The sequence below is a fragment of the Salmo salar genome, chromosome ssa10 (genome assembly GCF_905237065.1).
Source record: "Salmo salar chromosome ssa10, Ssal_v3.1, whole genome shotgun sequence".
Classification (NCBI taxonomy): domain Eukaryota; kingdom Metazoa; phylum Chordata; class Actinopteri; order Salmoniformes; family Salmonidae; genus Salmo; species Salmo salar.
The window spans coordinates 14,132,853-14,151,713 of NC_059451.1; the positions used below are offsets into that span (position 1 = coordinate 14,132,853).

The 18,861-nt window shown below is 48.5% G+C and overlaps 1 protein-coding gene across 1 annotated transcript in view; it reads right to left on the reverse strand.

Annotated features, from left to right (window-relative positions):
- LOC106613561 (nuclear factor 1 A-type) overlaps positions 1-18,861 on the reverse strand; it is a 138,029-nt gene that overhangs the window by 35,898 nt on the left and 83,270 nt on the right. The window contains 4 exon segments of the mRNA XM_014215960.2: positions 1,148-1,198; positions 2,782-2,909; positions 4,899-5,016; positions 14,107-14,181. Of these exon segments, the coding sequence (XP_014071435.1) occupies positions 1,148-1,198; positions 2,782-2,909; positions 4,899-5,016; positions 14,107-14,181 (372 nt within the window).

Below are 18,861 nucleotides of genomic sequence, written 5' to 3' on the forward strand. Positions count from 1 at the left end.
ACACTCCCAAGCAGACAACTACACACACACACACACACACACACACACACTCCCTCCCTCTGACACTTAGGTATTGAAGCCCGGCGAGACGGCCATGTGAGTGACATGTTCCTGAGCCCTGACATGGGTTACCTGGGAAATGGATGGCATGCCGTTCCACGGGATGCACTTTCACGAGCTGCTGCTAATTATAACACTGTCCCCGCCGTGGTGAAAGAGCCACACACACACCAGACAAGACTTCAGCAGCTGTTGACGTGTCACACTTGTCCCAATGTCATCGAGCGTTTCAACACACACACACACACACACACACACACACACACACACACACACACACACACACACACACACACACACACACACACACACACACACACACACACACACACACACACACACACACACACACGTCTCGGTAACCACAAACAAACCAACTGGACATCAACAAGAGCCAAATCCACCGTCAACAACATCGCAATGCTCAACAGGATGACAAAGGCAAAAGGAAAATGACACATGGGGGGGGATGAAGCTGGAAGTTTGGATGACGACGAAAATCGGAATCCCGAGCAACAGGCAGACATGCTTAACGCGGACATTCATGTGTCGGCTTGTAATGTTCCAACTCGGGGTGTAGATAAACAAGGACACAGGCACCAAGACACACAGACACACAGTCCACATCCCGGTTGGTGATGGGGGCTGTGAGGTGGAGGGGGGGTGTAGCTACTTCACAATCCGCTCTGAATACGTAGACAATATGTTCTGAAGTTGTTGACAGACACTTAAGATAGAAAATGGGTGGAGTTGCTTGAATGTACATATCATGGTGGACTGTCAAGATTCCAATGGACATGAGCCCCATGCTACAGTACAGACACAGTGCAGGTATAAGGCCTAAGGTGTGCCGCAAGGATCTGTTTCAGTCCCACTATTGTTCGTCACAATCACACACAGTGAGGGAGAGGTGGAGGGGGGAGGGGAGGGGGGGGAAACCTGGACAATACAAAACACCAACCACAAAACTCGATACCACAACCAACTACAGAACCTCCTGATTTGGAGGGGGGAGGGGGTGGGTTAGGGGACTGGGGGGGGCAACAGAGGACGGGAGGTGAAATTGGAAACAGTAATGCATCTTTACCTTGTCTTGAGATGAACGAACTAGCTAGCGAGCCACGCAGTTTATATCCAGCTTTTGAGAGACAAAAGGAAAGGGGGGAAAGAAACAGGGGGACAAAAAAAAAGAAAAGAAAGAGGCAGGGTGAATATAGTGTAGCGTTAGGAGAGAATATGGAGTATTACCTCATCAATTAAGTATGCATGTCAGTCCTGTTCCCATGAGGCAATGCGGGCCGGGGGTCACGTTACACATACAAATCACACACACCCATTCACAAAAGCACACACACACACACACACATACACACACGCAAATACAAAAGAACACACTAACACACACAAATGCATACATACACACACACACACACACACACTGTACGCAAACATACTCACACAGCCTGTTTAACGCATGCCTAGGACATGCACTCGTTGGCACCGTGTCGAATTTCTATCCTCTTGGAGCACGAAACAGAAACACGAACACAGACACACACACACACCATAGAAACACGAACACACACACACACACACACACACACACACCATAGAAACACGAACACAGACACACACACACACCATAGAAACACGAACACAGACACACACACACACCATAGAAACACGAACACGAACACAGACACACACACACACCATAGAAACACGAACACAGACACACACACACACACACACACACACACACACACACACACACACCATAGAAACACGAACACGAACACAGACACACACACCATTGAAACACGAACACAGAACACACACACACACACACACACACCATTGAAACACGAACACAGAACCCCGCCAGTCCTCTCACTCTAAAGACGGGCCTCTGAGCAAACTCCACACTAAAATTCCCAAACCACAAACACACCCTGCACCACTCCCTTCATGGATCACAACATGTTAGTAATAGTAGTATTCATGTCATCGTTAATGCCATGAAGGTGAACCATAAAATGAAGGGGGAATAGCCCATGGCTCTACGGCGCTATTAAGTGACCCATAAAGTAAAAGTATCCTGAAATGATGAGCTTGCACATAGGGTAGGACACTGAACTTTCGAGAGGAAAGCTGCAAAATGGCAAATTGCCCATCAAGACAGATCGCCTTTGTAAAAAAGTATATCAAGTCCAAAAGTGGTTCTGAAAAATGATTATGTGAGCCTTCGCTTTATGTAAGAATGGAAATCTTTATTACCAACACGTGAGGTAGAGACAGACTCAGACAGACAAGGAAGAGACAGGACACGATTCTCCCCCTCACTGTTTAGACACAATCCTTCATTCTCACCCTTCACAAACGCACAATCCTGCATTCTCACCCTTCACAAACGCACAATCCTGCATTCTCACCCTTCACAAACGCACAATCCTGCATTCTCACTCTTGACACACACACACACACACACACACACACACACACACACACACACACACACACACACACACACACACACACACACACACACTCCTCTCACTCCACTTCCTCCCAAAACATACTACATGTCTCTAGCTTGAAAGCAGAGAAGAAGAGCTGTGTACAGTCGTAGTAGTAAGAGTAGGGAGGGTATCAGGGTAAAGGTGTGTTACAGGGGTGTTGGCATTGAGGGCAGGTCGGTTGGCAGCTTACAGCAGTACGTACCTGGTTCCACTTCGTGCCAGCTGCTGGCCTGGCTGCCGCTGCCCGGGGAGCGACCCTGGCCCGGGTAGTAGGACTCCTCTCCTGGACTGTCCACCTCATCCTCCATACACTTGATCCTCTTGGCCGAGCTGGTGGGAACACACACACATGTACGCACGCACACGCACACACACACACACACAAGGGTGAACGGCTGCTAGAAATGTCTCAGTGCTATTCAGAGGCCATTCCTTAGCGTCGGGCCTCAACAGGAGGTTAATGACAATACGCCTGTTTAAATATCTTCACTCATAAAATCATACATTCAATCATGATCTAAATCTGTTGACAAGAAGAATATTGTCACGGGTCTCTTTATAGAAACACAGTGTGTGTGTGTGTGTGTGCGTGTGTACACGTTTAAAGGTTCATCTCTTTGTGTCTGGTGCCCATGCATGTGGATCAACTTCCATGCTCTGCATCGGCCAGAATAGGGTGTGTGTGTGTGTGTGTGTGTGTGTGTGTGTGTGTGTGTGTGTGTGTGTGTGTGTGTGTGTGTGTGTGTGTGTGTGTGTGTGTACATAGGGGTATCATCTGATGAATGCAGCCATCCCCCGGAGAGAGAGGCAGGCCAGATGAATGTAATCCTCTTTAACAGTGGCAACTCTGGCCAAGGATCAAGAGCCTGGGACTGACACACACGGCTGGCCTGAGTCTACCAGGGTATGTGTGTGTGTATGTGGGGGGGGGGGCTGTATATGTTTGTGTTTGATGTGTATACAGTTAGTATGTAGCCTATGCATTTGGGTTAACGGGTGTGTGTGTATTCTGTCTGTATGTAAGCATGCATCCATGTGTCTGTGTGTGTGTGTGTGTGTTGGCTGCTACTTGCAGCCACACTGGGGCCTCCCATCAAAGCCTGTCCCACACTGCTCTCTGCTTCACACAGTATCACTCCACACATGGACAGTGGTTTGGTGCTGGTGTGTGTGTGTGTATCTATATATCTCTCTCTTTTAGCGAGGTGAGCTACCAGACCACTGTTACGGGGCGTCTCAAATGGCTGCCTATTCCCTATATATGATGCACTACCTTTGACCAAGGCCCATAGGTATCCCATAGGGCTCTGATCAAAAGTACACTGCATAGGGAATAGGGTGCGAATTGGGAAGCACCCCATAACCAGCGAGTTATTTCCCTTGCCGTTGGTTCTGACATTCATTTGTGTGTGTGATGTCTGCTGGCGTTTCCCTCCTAATCGCATAATTAGGGGCGGGGCACACACACACACACACACACACACACACACACACACACACACACACACACACACACACACACACACACACACACACACACACACACACACACACACACACACACACACACACACACAGCCTCCTTGTTCAGCCGTGTTCGCTTCAGTAGGGAGGAGGCTGGACGGAGAGCGAGGCCGCTGGCTCACGTGGGCTTGACGCACACGGATGTGCGGAGACAGATACACACACATACACACGCGCGCGCACGCACCAACGTGTGCACACATACTCTCGCACGCGCATCCGAACCCGCACACACAGCACCCGCGCATACACATATGCAAACCCATGTGCATTTAACATGCGCAAGTTTAACCAATGTGTGTGTGTGTGTGTGTGTGTGTGTGTGTGTGTGTGTGTGTGTGTGTGTGTGTGTGAATACGCTAGACCGTACAGTGCAACACTTTACATTAGAAAGGATTGATATTTTGCAGCCATTATGTGAGTACGGTACAGGAGATGGTAGGTTAAAGGTTGAGCCCAGTTCAGTGAGCAGCGCCTCCAGGCTGTGTGTGTAGCTTCTCCTTCAGACCTAACACGGTGCGTGGGCTGTCTCCTGAGTAACGGGCAGAGTCAGAATGGGTGTGTGTGTGCGTTTGAGAGAAACACACATAAATGCGCTCCTAAACACACACATTGGTATGAACGCACAAACGTGCGCGTGAGCAAATACACACTGTGAGGTAAGGGTCTTACTCAGGGAATGAGCAAGCGTGTGTGAGTGTGTGTGCACGCTTGTGTGTGTGCGTGAGTGAGTGTGTGTGTGTGTGCCTGTTTGCGTGTGTGTCCCCCTCTCATTCTGTGTGTGTGTGTGGTTACCTGCTGGAGGAGGTGCTTGGTAAGGGTCGCCTCATGGCCCCGGGGCTCATGCTGTAGTAGGAGGAGCTGTCCAAGTCCGCCAGCGAGAAGTTAGGACCCGTCCCCGCTGCGATGGGGGCTAGAGAGAGAGAGGGGGGAGAGAGGGAGAGAGAGAGAGAGAGAGGGGGGAGAGAGAGAGAGAGGGGGGGAGAGAGGGAGAGAGGGGAGAGAGAGAGAGAGAGAGAGAGAGAGAGAGAGAGAGATAGAGAGAGGGAGAGAGGGGAGAGAGAGAGAGAGAGACCCTTAGTTGTGTTACATTTCAAACTTTTTTTTTTTAACACCACATCTCCATAGTGGTTTCCTCTCCCTGTCTTCTTGTCATCTCCTTCATCTTCACTGATCCCAAACACACAGGATAGGCCTAAGCAACATGGAGGAGTATTGGGAATGTGCTTCCACCTGCACAGTGCTGATGAGAGGAGACAAGAGGAAAGGAAGCCACTTTTGACTATTGAGACGCGGTCGGTAACTCGTTCGCCTTGTTGCACCAAAGTGTCACACTTAAAAGGTTTCCCTTCCCGCTGCCTGCTCACTCACTCTCGCGTGTGTGTGTGTGTGTGTGTGTAGGTCACCGTGGGACTAGCTGGCATGCTATCGAGCGCCTTTTGTCAGCCAGTCCATAAAGGCAGGCGTTTGTGCCTCTTTATATTCATGGTGACAGGGACCACTATTTTTGATGAGGACAGCGCAAACGTGAGGCGGAGGGGATGAGGGAGGAGGAGCGTTGCCGCTGCATACCAAACAGAGGAGAGGAAGAGGAGGAGAGAAAGAGAAGGAGGAGGAGGCTGCTGCTGTGACAGACACGGTAATGGTGTTCCTAATTAACATTGGAAGAGGACACTGGTACAGGGGCAAGAGAGAGAGAGGGAGGGCGGGATGAAGAGAGGGGAGAGGGATGGAGAGAGAGGGAGGGATGGAGAATGGGAGGGAGGGAGAGAGAGTGAGAGAGAGGGGGGAGAGGCGGAGGGATGGAGAGAGAGGGAGGGATGGAGAATGGGAGGGAGGGAGAGAGAGGGAGGGAGAGAGATGGAGAGGGGGAGGGATGGAGAGAGAGGGAGGGATGGAGAATGGGAGGGAGGGAGAGAGAGGGAGGGAGGGAGGGAGAGGGAGAGAGTGCGATAGGGGAGAGAGGGAGGAGAAAGCGCAATAGTGCATGTGTCATCACAACGCAGCATCCAGCAAACATCTCTACCAATAAGTACAAAAATAATCAACACCGTCCCGTGTAGTCATTCCATAACCCACCCCCCCAAAAAAAGCCACTGTAATTTCCAAAATTCCATCCCCTCTTCATCCTCCCTCCCATCCTAATCCAAAGTGGCTTGGCGGGTTTATTTACGAGGCGGGCAGTAAAGCGGCGGGTACATTTGCATGGCTAATAGTGGGGGCCACAGAAGTAATTTGTGAGAGAGCTAACCTGGGCACCGGGCTGCAGTAACTCAGCCTATAGCTCTGGTCTGGAGAGGAAGAAAGAGAGGGATGGAAGGAGAGGGGGAGAGTAGGGATAGAGGAAAGGAAGGGGGATAGAAGGAGAGGGAAAGTAGGAGAGTGATAGTGGGAAAGAAAGAGGGATAGCGAAAGAAAGGTGTACAGAGAGAAAGAACCTGGCCCTTCCTTTGGAATCAGTGGGATGGAGGGATGACAAAGAGAGAGAGGAAGAATAAAGGGAGAGAGGAGGAAAATGACCAGCACTGCAGTCTGTCTGACTGGAATGGAAATCAATCATAAAGGTAATCCGCAGTCTCTACCTCTTAAGGGCTTTATCAAGTGCTTTCTGCCTCCTGAAGGATTCCAAATGAAACCTGTAGCTATCAGGCCTGCATTGATCTCTCTCTCGCTCTCCCTCTCTCTGACGGAGCCTGCCTCTCTCTCTCCTCTCTCTTTTCTCTCGTTCTCTGATAGGGTGGGAGAGAAGGGAGAACGGCTCTATCTGTCAGACTACCTTGGTTGTACCTCGCCGGTGCAGAAAGAAAGTTTAACATTAGTGAAATGTTTCAATCAGCTCAATCTACTCCTTAGCCACTTTAGTGCAACGGAATGCGTCTCAGACGGTAGGTGTGTGTGTGGGAGAGAGAGACAAAGGCAAGCACACAAACTAGTGTACACTAGTGCCGCGACAAGGTGGTGCTGCTGTACAATTGGCCCATCTGTTTGCTAGCCTCTCTATTTATCCCTCCCTCTCTCCCTCCCCTCTCGCTCTCCAGTGTGGTCCACTACCAAAGAGGCTGCCATTTCCTCCCCATGCCCCCCTCACCTCCCTGGTCTTCCCCCTCCTAACCCCCTCCCCCAGTCCAGCCAGACACCGGGGATCTAAACCTCCACAAAAGCTGTGAGGGCTGCCTTTAAAAAAAAAGAAGAGAAGAGGGAGAAAGGAGAAGAAGAAAAAAAACTCTCCTTTGTTCGAGCGGATTTTCAAATTGAAGCATTTGACAACAAAGGCAGCAATCAACTTCAAACCCGGACATCCGCCCAGCAACTAGAGAGCCCCCGAGCCTCTCCTCCCTCCATCCCTCCTCCTCCTCTCCTTTCCATCGCTTTATTGACGGAGAGTGTAATGGCATGATGGGATGAGCGAACGGCTACAGAGGGAGGAGATGCGAGGGAAAAGGAGAGAGCGAGAGAGAGAGAGGCCCTGACAGGACTTGAGTTTTTCTGCTTGGTCAGCGCTGCTGTGTTTTCTCTCTGTTGCTGCCCTGCAGACCTGCTCCTGGACTTAACACACACACACACTCCCCCCCCCACACACACACACACACACACAGTGAGCTACCGCTGTACTACTGGTACTGGGAACTGCCTTCAGAAATTATTCATACCCCCATTACTTACTCCACATTTGTCGTGTTACAGCCTGAATTCGTCCCATAATGACAGCGACAAACATGTTTATAGGATTTTTTTTTTATTGAAAATGAAATACAGAAACATCTCTTTTACATAAGCATTGACACCCCATGGCAGAACCCCCTTTGGTAGTGATTACAGCTGTGAGTTTTCTGGGTAAGTCTCTAAGAGCTTTACATACCTGGATTGTACAATATTAGCACATTATCATGTTTAAAATTCTTCAAGCTCTGTCAAATTGGTTGTTGATCATTGCTCGAAAGCCATTTTCAAGTCTTGCCATAGATTTTCAAACCGATTTAAGTCAAAACTGTAACTAGGCCACTCAGGAACATTCAATGTAGTCTTGGTAAGCAACTCCAGTGTATATTTGGCTTTGTATTTTTTGGTTATTGTCCTGGTGAAAGGTGAATTTATCTCCCAGTGTTTGTTGGAAATCAGACTGAACCAGGTTTTCCTCTAGGATTTAGCCTGTGCTTAGCTCGATTCCGTTTATTTTTATCCTAAAAAGACTCCCTAGTCCTTGCCAATGACAAGCATACCCATAACATGATGCAGCCACCACCATGCTTGAAAATATGAGTGGTACTGTAATCAGTGATGTGTTGTGTTTGCCCCAAACGTAACGTTTTATATTTATAACGAAGTTAATAATTTTATTTTTTTTTACAGTTTTACTTTAGTGCCTTATTGCAAACAGGATACATGTTTTGGAATATTTTTTATTCTGTACAGACTTCCTTCTTTTCACTCTGTCATTTAGGTTAGTACGTGTATTGTGGAGTAACTACAATGTTGTTGATCCATCCTCAGTTTTCTCCTATCACAGCCATTAAACTCTGTAACTGTTTTAAAGTCTCCATTGGCCTCATGGTGAAATCCCTGAACGCTTTTCTTCCTTTACGGCAACTGAGTTAGAAAGGATGCCTGTATCTTTGTAGTGACTGGGTGTATTGATACACCATCCAAAGTGTAATTAATAACTTCACCATGCTCAAAGGGATAATCGATGTCTGCTTCTTCTTTTAACCCATCTGCCAATGGCTGCCCTTATTTGCGAGGCATCGGAAAACCTCCCTGGTCTATGTGGTTAAATCTGTGTTTGAAATTGTATATGTGGGGCACAGAGATGAGGTAGTCATTCCAAAATCATGTTAAACACTATTATTGAACACAGAGAGTCCATGCAACTTATTGTTAAGCACATTTTTCCTCCTGAACTTATTTGGGCTCACCATGACAAAGGGGTTGAATACTTACTGACAGAAGACATTTCACCTTTTCATTTTTTGATTAATTTGGAAACATTTCCAAAAACATCATTCCACTTGGACATTATGGGGTATTGTTTTGTAGGCCAGTGAATACCTTCTGAAGGCACTGTATATTTTAACACCCGTATTGAGTGCTGCTACTGTGGCACAGCCACCAGAGCCATACCAGCTGCACTGCTTAACCCCATACACCACTCTGCAAGTGCCAGTACCGCCAGTGGCTGTGTGTGGCGCCCAGATGGCACTGCCCACTGGCACAGGAGCCGGTCGGGGCATGGTGATGCTGTTGGGGTTGGCAAGGCTGGCACACCGTGTGGTGGATGAAGGGTGTGTGATGTGTGTGTGCATTAAGTATCCCCAGAGGTGGTGCCAGGGAGTGCCAGGGGGCAGACAGGGTGGCTGAGGGTGAAGGGGGGATGGATAGAAGGATGGCAGGATGGAGGAAAGGCCTTGCCAGCCCTTCTCTCTTCCATTATTAATTCATTTGCTCACCCTGTTCTTCCCAGTCATCTGGTCTCTGGGTGTCCATGCCAAGGCCCCATTGTGTGTGTGTGTGTGTGTTGGAGGGATCCCAGGTGGGCATGCCCCTTGAAATGGGTGCTGTTTGCCAATCTAATACTAGCACGATGCCAACTAGTTTTTAGATAGAGTGTGTGTGAGTGTACTCGTGTGTATTCATGTGCCTGAGAATACGTGTGTTTGTGTGTGTGTCTATGGTGGGCCTCTATTAGCAGATGATCTGGAGGTGGACACCATTGGTCGAGGTGTGTGTTGCCCTGGGGCCGGATTCACAAAACATTACTCACGAAAAAAACTTAAGAAGCTGCTTAGGACAAAAAAAAGAACAAGTTCATAAGATTGTTCGTAAATGCAATTCCTCAAAATGTTCTTAGGAATTCATAGTTTTCTTAGGAACTTCGTAAATATCTTCTTATGTGTCTGTGGTGGTGCAAGAAAACGTTCAAAAAGTATCCATTCGTCTCAAGAAATCCTAAAGCATAATTTTCAAGAATCCCATTTCTTCTTAACTTTTTTCTTAGGAAGAAACTTAGGAAAAACCTTAAGAACATTTCCAATAACTTTTTTGAGGATTAGCAACTTTGCTTAACTTCCTTCTTAAGTCTATAGCTAAGGAAAAAATGGCAGTTAAGAAGAAATTTCTTCTTAAGAAGGTTTTGTGAATCTGGCCCCAGGTGTCTATGTGGTGCCTCCTGGCACTGTCTCGACAGGATGCCCTGGTCAAACTGGCACCGTCTCGACAGGGTGCCCTGGTCAAACTGGCACCGTCTCGACAGGGTGCCCTGGTCAAAGTGGCACCGTCTCGACAGGGTGCCCTGGTCAAACTGGCACCGTCTCGACAGGGTGCCCTGGTCAAAGTGGCACCGTCTCGACAGGGTGCCCTGGTCAAAGTGGCACCGTCTCGACAGGGTGCCCTGGTCAAACTGGCACCGTCTCGACAGGGTGCCCTGGTCAAACTGGCACCGTCTCGACAGGGTGCCATAAAGCCATGACTATGTGGCATGACAAAGTAGTGATACCACATTTGATTGGGAATGTCTAGAAGGACCAGTGAACTAGAACAGAGGAAAACTGTCTCAGAAGAGACGGACAGAATGTACGAGACAAAGATAGGTAAGGGAGGAGAGAGAGAAAAAGGGAGGCATGGAAAGGAAAGGGCGGTACCCAATCTCCCAAATTACCCGGGCCTGGTATTGAACAGGCCAATTACAATTCCGCCCAAGTCACGACTACCAAAATAAATTAAAAAACGATGTAGCTGTAACCGCTAACTTTATGAAGACTTTCATTTCGCTCTCTCTCCCCTCCCTCCCTCCCTCTCCCTCCCCCTCGTTTTTTTTGTGTGGTGCTTTAATAGGATATTGATCGACAGAAGCAGATTCGATTGGGCCCTGCCACTGAATTGTGTAATGGGTGCACAAAGCCAAGGTCACACTGCCATATAGACGGGGGGGGGGGCCCATTCAATACCATGAACGACCTCTCATCTTCTGCACTGTGCACAAGTCAACCCCCCCGCCTGGTTCCACGCACACACACAAAAAAACACACACACACACACACACACACACACACACACACACACACACACACACTAGCTCGGAGCATCGTAATGTCGACCTTACGTGCACCTCCACACTTTCACTGGGATTACGCTAAAGTGCATCAGCTTTTTGATGCCAACTGTTCCCCCCCAAAAAAAGGAAAAACACACACACTCGCTCAGGAAGTGTGTGTGTGTGTGTGTGTGTGTGTGTGTGTGTGTGTGTGTGTGTGTGTGTGTCCACCAAAGTCATGGCCGTGCATACTGTCCAGCACTCTATCTGGCCATATAGAGCAATCCCCTTAGAGACCCCTCGACCCCCACCCACACAGATACAGCTTTGCTGACTGGGTAGATATGGACACTTTGGGCCAGTGGCTATTTAAGGGAAGACCAGGCACTCTTCGGCAAACCACGGGTGCTGTGAATGTTTTGGGGGGGGGGGATGTTAGGACAATGTGTTGCATTCTGTGATCGTCTTCTAGAAGGAGAGAACCTGGAGTGCACTCGTACGGACCTTGTCAGGAGGCAGGAGTCTCCTGTAGCTACAAGTTGTGCAGGGTTTTGTTCCAGCCCAGTAGGTCTGTCTCATGTGCACTGTGTCTGTGTCTGTATATTAAAGGTTGACAGTATTCTTTGCCAGACCTGCTGATTGGCAAAGGCATTTTATTTGATATATCCAACACAACACTTCATTTCATACTTGATTTATTATGTATTGGCATTTAGAAGAAAAAAACTTTCTGGACTGTTAGCTTTAAGGGCCACACACAGTCAGTCAGATGTACAGTAGCTAAGTGAATAAAGCTCCCTTGTGGCTATGTTGTGGCTGGAAGAGAGAGAGAGAGAGAGAGAGAGATAGAGCGTGGTAGAGACAGAGACAGAGAGAGAGAGAGAGGGAGAGGGATAGCGAGATACAGCGAAAGAGAGAGAAAGTTTGTGAGAGAGAGAGAGAGAGAGAGAGCAGGAGAGAGAGAGAGAGAAAGAGAAAGAAATCTTCCAGAAAACATATGCCACCCGGTAACTTCCTTTCTTCTACCTAACCCCCCCCACCCCCACCCCGTGTCACAGATGTTGGGATAAAAGCCCAGCTCTTCATAGAGCCTGAGCCATTATGCATATTCCTTAATCTTGTTAACCATCACATGCCAGGACTTCTGATGCGGGGGCCGCACTGTGCCTGCGCTAATCAGACTAATATCACAAGCTAGTGATACACATACACCCCCTCACACACACACCCCCACACACACACACACACACACACACACACACACACACACACACACACACACACACACACACACACACACACACACACACACACACACACACACACACACACACACACACACACACACACACACACACACACACACACACACCTCAATAGAACACAACCTATTGTACACTCAGGATTAAGAGATCCTTTTGGTTTCGTCCCAAACAGACACACACAACTCCCCAATAAACGACTGTCTACACACTCTACTTTCACGATGGGTCTGCCCTGCCCTACCCTGTCCTCTGCCAACACAATGGAGGCATCTGGAGAGGGCCAAGACCTGGGAGCCAGCTCTGTGAGACTGAGAAGGGGGAGTAGGGGTTCGTGTGTGTGTGTGTGTGTGCCTATGTGTGTGTGTAGGTTAAAATCCTAGTGGAGGGGGGGATTCACACAGTGGGCCGGCTGCCCAGGTCCGCCCTGTCTGGATCCCCTTGGCGTCCCTGTCTCCCCTCCAACTCCCCCGTCTCACCTCCCCCTGCATCTCCCTGACCATCCCCACTATGGCTGGTCCTAGGTGTGGTGCAGCCCAGCCCAGTATTGGGTCACGACAGTGTGTGTGTGTGTGTGTGTGTGGGGTGGTCATCAATGCACCTTTGATCAAAAGGGGCTCCAGTCGGAGTGCTGACAGGCACTTTCAATGGGCTATTGTTAGCAGGGGCTATCGACAGGGCCGTATGGATTGTTCTGCACTCTGTCACTCTCCCCCCTCCATCCATCCATCCCTCCCTCCCTCGCTCTCTATCCCCCCTCTCTCTACCGCCCCGTGTTGCGCGTAGACGGCACTTTTTAAAGGTCACGTTTTTCCCCCTCCCCTCCCGCTCTGCCTCTCCTCCCATCTCTTCCTTTTGTCTTTCCCGTCTCCTCCTCCTTAACCGGCGACGAAGATGGCTCAGTACTCTGGCTCGCCACGTCCCTCACCTCTTTCTCACCCCTTCACTTTCCCGTGCCCCATTCTTCTTCCCCTAGAGGGCTTTTACATGCAGGTCCTACAGAGTCACCCAGTCACCCTCCAACCTGACACACCAGCCGATCATTACGTAGGGCTTCTTGTCAGGTCTTGGGGACCAGCTATGATGCCACATTCAGCAGATGGGTGCTTTTAGTTCACTTCCAGCCTTACCAGAAATAAAAGTAACTTCAGGGCGTGTATTGCATCGGCTCAGGGTAGGAGCGCTGATCTAGGATCAGGTCCCCCCTGTGTCTTATTCCTTATGATCTAAAAGGCAACTGGTCCTATCAGTCCTTCGGGATCTTAGCTGATCTGGCTCTTTGCTTTTAGCTGACTGTCTGATTTGGGAGAGATTTGGGGTTTGCTCTTAGTTCATTAAGAGAGTGGGGGGGGTCCTGATAAATTGCATTAGTGGGGCGGACCATATCGATGGCAGATCTGCAATCAAATCCCAGCCTGCAGGGCTCTCTTTGTGGAGGGGGGGAGAGAGAGGGAGAATGGAAGAGAGAGAGAGAGAGGGAGAGAGGGAAAGAAAGAGAGAGAGAGAGAGAGAGAGCGGGAGAGGGAAAGAGAGAGAGGGAGAGAAAGAGAGAGGAGAGAAAGAGAGAGAAAGAGAGGGAGGGAAAGCGAGAGAGAGGGAGGGGGAGAGGGAAAGAGAGAGAGAGGGAGGGGGGGATGGAAAGAGAGAGAGAGGGAGGGAGGGTCAGGGAGAGAAAAAGAGATAGAGATTAAAATAAGAAGAAGGAGAAACTTACTCTGTGAGACTCGCACGAGTTCAGCAACACTGAAGACCCCCGATGTGACGAAGCTGTCCTGGAAGCCAAGATGTCCTGAGAGAGAGAGAGAGAGAGAGAGAGAGAGAGAGAGAGAGAGAGAGAGAGAGAGAGAGAGAGAGAGAAAAGCACAAGGTGATGTTATTGCCAACAGAGGGATCAGAACATGAAAGAGGAGACATGGTACAAGGGAAGAGGTACAGGATTCCGCATGTTTCTTTTCAAAAACACCATGACATTCTCTCCTGTTACGCAACACACATGCACAAACACACCCACCTTTCCATGTCCCGGTGGAAAGAGAGGCAGTGTGGGGGAGGAGGGTGTGTTTAGGGTAACCCAGAGGGCAGGGCACATCTGGGGCCTCTGTCCCCATGGGTGTGTGTTTGCCTCTCCCAACACTACAGCAGGGGGCTCCAGGAGGGCCCCTAATCAAACTACTGGGGCATGTCTCGAGTCGATACTACACAAATTTGAGTGTCAAACTAAATCCCATCCCCGCCCATCTTTCCAAGACTTTTTCCAAAACTTTGGACATGCTTTCCTACACTTTCCCCCTCACAACTCATCTTCATTGTCCAGAACTGTGTCCCAGACAGCACCCAATAGCATTATAGCGCACTGTGTTGGACCAGGGCCCATAATACTCCGCTCAAACGTAGTACACTATTAAGGGAATTAGGTGCACCCCCCCATACAGGGCAGAGTGTTGGCGCGGAGACTGGTAGACACTCTGGTTAGTGGCTGAGGAGACCTGCAGCATGTGGTCCACTAGATTCATACATAAAGAAGGTAACTGACAGAGAGAGTAGAGGGTGGGGGGGGGGTTAGAGGCAGAGAGATAGATAGATATTAAGAGGCAGGGAGAGAGGTAGACAGAAAGAGAGCCTCTTGCGTGAGAGAGCGATAATATATACGGCTCATTGCGAGCCAAACTGCTGACATTAGCTGAAAGTCTGTGGACCCACAGAACACTCCTGCACAGACGCCCCTGAGACCGAACGGGGGACAGAGAAACAGAGAGGGAAAGAGAGGGAGTGGGATGGAGAAAGAGAGGAATAAACAGGACAAGGGAAAAGAAAAACGAGGAGAGAAATGGTGTGCTGGAGAAACAGTGCGAATGTGACAGACTGGGAAAGAGAGAGAACGTGAAAACAAGAGAAAGAAGGAAAATGAGAACGTGAAAATTCAGAGAGAGAGAGAGAGAGACAGACAGAGAGAGATGGAAATTATGTGTAGGAGATTTGAGAGAGAGCAGGAGGGAGACAAAGTTTGAAAAGGAGTGTGTGCGCGCATGCTAGTGAGTGAGCGTTAAGTTAAATAGTGTGTGTACAGTATATATATATATATATACACACATACATATATACATGTGTGTGTCGTAGAGAAGTCAAAGTTTCCATGCAGCTTTATATACGGTGAAACAACAATTACACAAAGCGTGTGTGTGCGTGTGTGTGTTTGAGCATGCACATGTGTCTGTCTGCCCGTCCGTCTGTGCAGAGAGCATAACACAGCCCCACTGTGGGATTGTAGGACACAGTGGCATAGCATAGCATAGCATAGCATAGCATAGCATAGCATAGCATAGCCGCAGCGCACTAGCTTGAGCTGCCGGTACAGGGAGCTGGAAGGTATATATGCACTCGGCAGCCCGGGTTCAACAAGGGCATTTCCATGAGTGAGCGCCTCGTATAGGGAGACAGGGGGGAGGAGGAGGGGGCAGGGCTTCTATATCTCAACAAGGATAATCACTCCCAGCTGTGTCCACTGAGACAGAGAGAGGGGGGGCTGAGAAAGAGAGTTAGAGAGAGGGCAGAAGAGGGAGAAAGGGGGGAAAGAGAGAGAAATAAAAGAAAGAGAGGAGGGTAGGACGAGCCAGAGGTTCGGCTTTCATAAGAGCTGGGAGACCTAACCTCCCCTCCGACAGGCGAGAGAGACCAAAAAAACTCAGCTCAACAGCATGGGAGGGAGGAAAAAAGGTTGAGGCCCAAGTTCAACTGAGTTAGGGGAGAGAAAACGTGTCCCTACCAAACAACAAGTCAGAGAAAACTTTTGACATATCAACAAGTGCTTTACTGTTGCTAAAATGTGTGTGTGTGTATTGTTGCTAAAACGTGTGTGTGTATTTTATTTCTAAAACGTGTATGTGTGTTGTTGCCAAAACGTGTGTGTGTGTTGCTGCTAAAACGTGTGTGTGTGTTGCTGCTAAAACGTGTGTGTTGCTGCTAAAACGTGTGTGTTGCTGCTAAAACGTGTGTGTTGCTGCTAAAACGTGTGTGTTGCTGCTAAAACGTGTGTGTGTGTTGCTGCTAAAACGTGTGTGTGTGTTGCTGCTAAAACATGTGTGTGTGTTGCTGCTAAAACGTGTGTGTGTGTTGCTGCTAAATCGTGTGTGTGTGTTGCTGCTAAATCGTGTGTGTGTGTTGTTGCTAAAATGTGTTTGTTGCTGCTAAAACGTGTGTGTCTGTGTTGTTGCTAAAACGTGTGTGTTGTTGCTAAAACGTGTGTGTTGCTGCTAAAACGTGTGTGTTGCTGCTAAAACGTGTGTGTGTGTTGCTGCTAAAACGTGTGTGTGTGTTGCTGCTAAAACATGTGTGTGTGTTGCTGCTAAAACGTGTGTGTGTGTTGCTGCTAAATCGTGTGTGTGTGTTGCTGCTAAATCGTGTGTGTGTGTTGTTGCTAAAATGTGTGTGTTGCTGCTAAAACGTGTGTGTCTGTGTTGTTGCTAAAACGTGTTTGTGTGTATTGTTTCTAAAACGTGTGTGTGTGTGTTGCTGCTAAAACGTGTGTGTGTGTGTGTGTGTTGTTGCTAAAACGTGTGTGTGTGTGTGTTGTTGCTAAAACGTGTGTGTGTGTGTGTGTTGTTGCTAAAACGTGTGTGTGTGTTGTTGCTAAAACGTGTGTGTGTGTGTGTTGTTGCTAAAACGTGTGTGTGTGTTGTTGCTAAAACGTGTGTGTGTGTGTGTTGTTGCTAAAACGTGTGTGTGTGTGTGTTGTTTCTAAAACGTGTGTGTGTGTGTTGTTTCTAAAACGTGTGTGTGTGTGTATTGTTTCTAAAACATGTGTGTGTGTGTGTGTGTGTGTGTTGCTAAAGCGTGTGCTTGTGTGTATTGTTTCCAAAACGTGTGTGTGTGTGTGTGTGTGTGTGTATTGTTTCTAAAACGTGTGTGTGTGTGTGTGTGTGTGTATTGTTTCTAAAACATGTGTGTCTGTGTTGTTGCTAAAACGTGTGTGTGTGTGTATTGTTTCTAAAACGTGTGTGTGTGTATTGTTTCTAAAACGTGTGTGTGTGTGTTGCTAAAACGTGAATGTGTGTGTGTTGCTGCTAAAACGTGTGTGTGTGTGTGTGTGTTGTTGCTAAAACGTGTGTGTGTGTGTGTGTGTGTGTTGTTGCTAAAACGTGTGTGTGTGTGTGTGTTGTTGCTAAAACGTGTGTGTGTGTGTTGTTGCTAAAACGTGTGTGTGTGTGTGTTGTTGCTAAAACGGTGTGTGTGTGTGTGTTGTTGCTAAAACGTGTGTGTGTGTGTGTGTTGTTGCTAAAACGTGTGTGTGTGTGTTGCTAAAACGTGTGTGTGTGTGTTGTTTCTAAAACGTGTGTGTGTGTATTGTTTCTAAAACATGTGTGTGTGTGTGTGTGTTGTTGCTAAAGCGTGTGCTTGTGTGTATTGTTTCCAAAACGTGTGTGTGTGTGTATTGTTTCTAAAACATGTGTGTGTGTATTGTTTCCAAAACGTGTGTGTGTGTGTGTGTGTGTATTGTTTCATTTTTGTGCAGCAGTAGAGGGTGTAAAGGCGAGGATATCCTCTGGTCTTATCTCATGGCCTGTGGATTGTACAACAAGCCTCTTGTCCTCGAAAGACACCAGTCAAGCTTTGTCAAACAGCACGTAGCACCCGGACCCACAGGTCAAGGTTAACCAGGAAAAACCACACACACACACACACTTTCTCAGTCACACACTCGCGCAGACACACAAACATTTGCAAACACATATTTGAACACACACACACACACACTTTCCCCTCACAGTCACACAGTGTGTTTTCCTGTGCTGACGACAGAGACGAGGGGAGGGGGCGAGACGAGGTGACGTTGTGTCAGAGAGCTGGGTGAGGAGGTGGGTGAGGAGGGGAAGAGGGGAGAGGTAAAGTGTGTGTGGAGTCAGCATTGTTGAAACCACAGCCTCTCTATTCTAACCGCCAGGGTCAAGTGCAGGATATGTCTAAGTTAGAGGACCAAAGCTGACGGTATAGTTACTCTGCCTATACAGGGCCTAGTACACCGACTGAGACTGGAGCGATGCAGAGCAACGTACAGCAGGACATTCAGCGTTTACCTTTAGGAGGCAGCCTGCGGCATTTTCTATGTCACACTAGTGTTGGGTGGAATTGATCTAGCGAGTGTAGGTGGTAGGGGCTAGGTGTGGGGGGGTTAGGGATCCATTTGGGATTCGGCAGTGGTGTGTTTAGGTCAGACGACTGTGTGACAAGGTAAAGTGTTTATTCTAGATGGGTTGGGCAAGGTGGTTGGTCTCTGGGAGAGAAATAAACGTTGGGGTATGTTAGGTTGAGACATCGTGTTGGAGCTATTGGGTTGAGATGACCTGTCTGTTAGGTTGAGGTAACTTTTAGGAAGTGTGTGTCTGTGTGTGTGTGCGTGTGTGTGTGTGTGTTGGAGGGATTATTCCCTCGGCTGAGTACCCACACATGCACAACTCATCTCGACCCGGCGCTA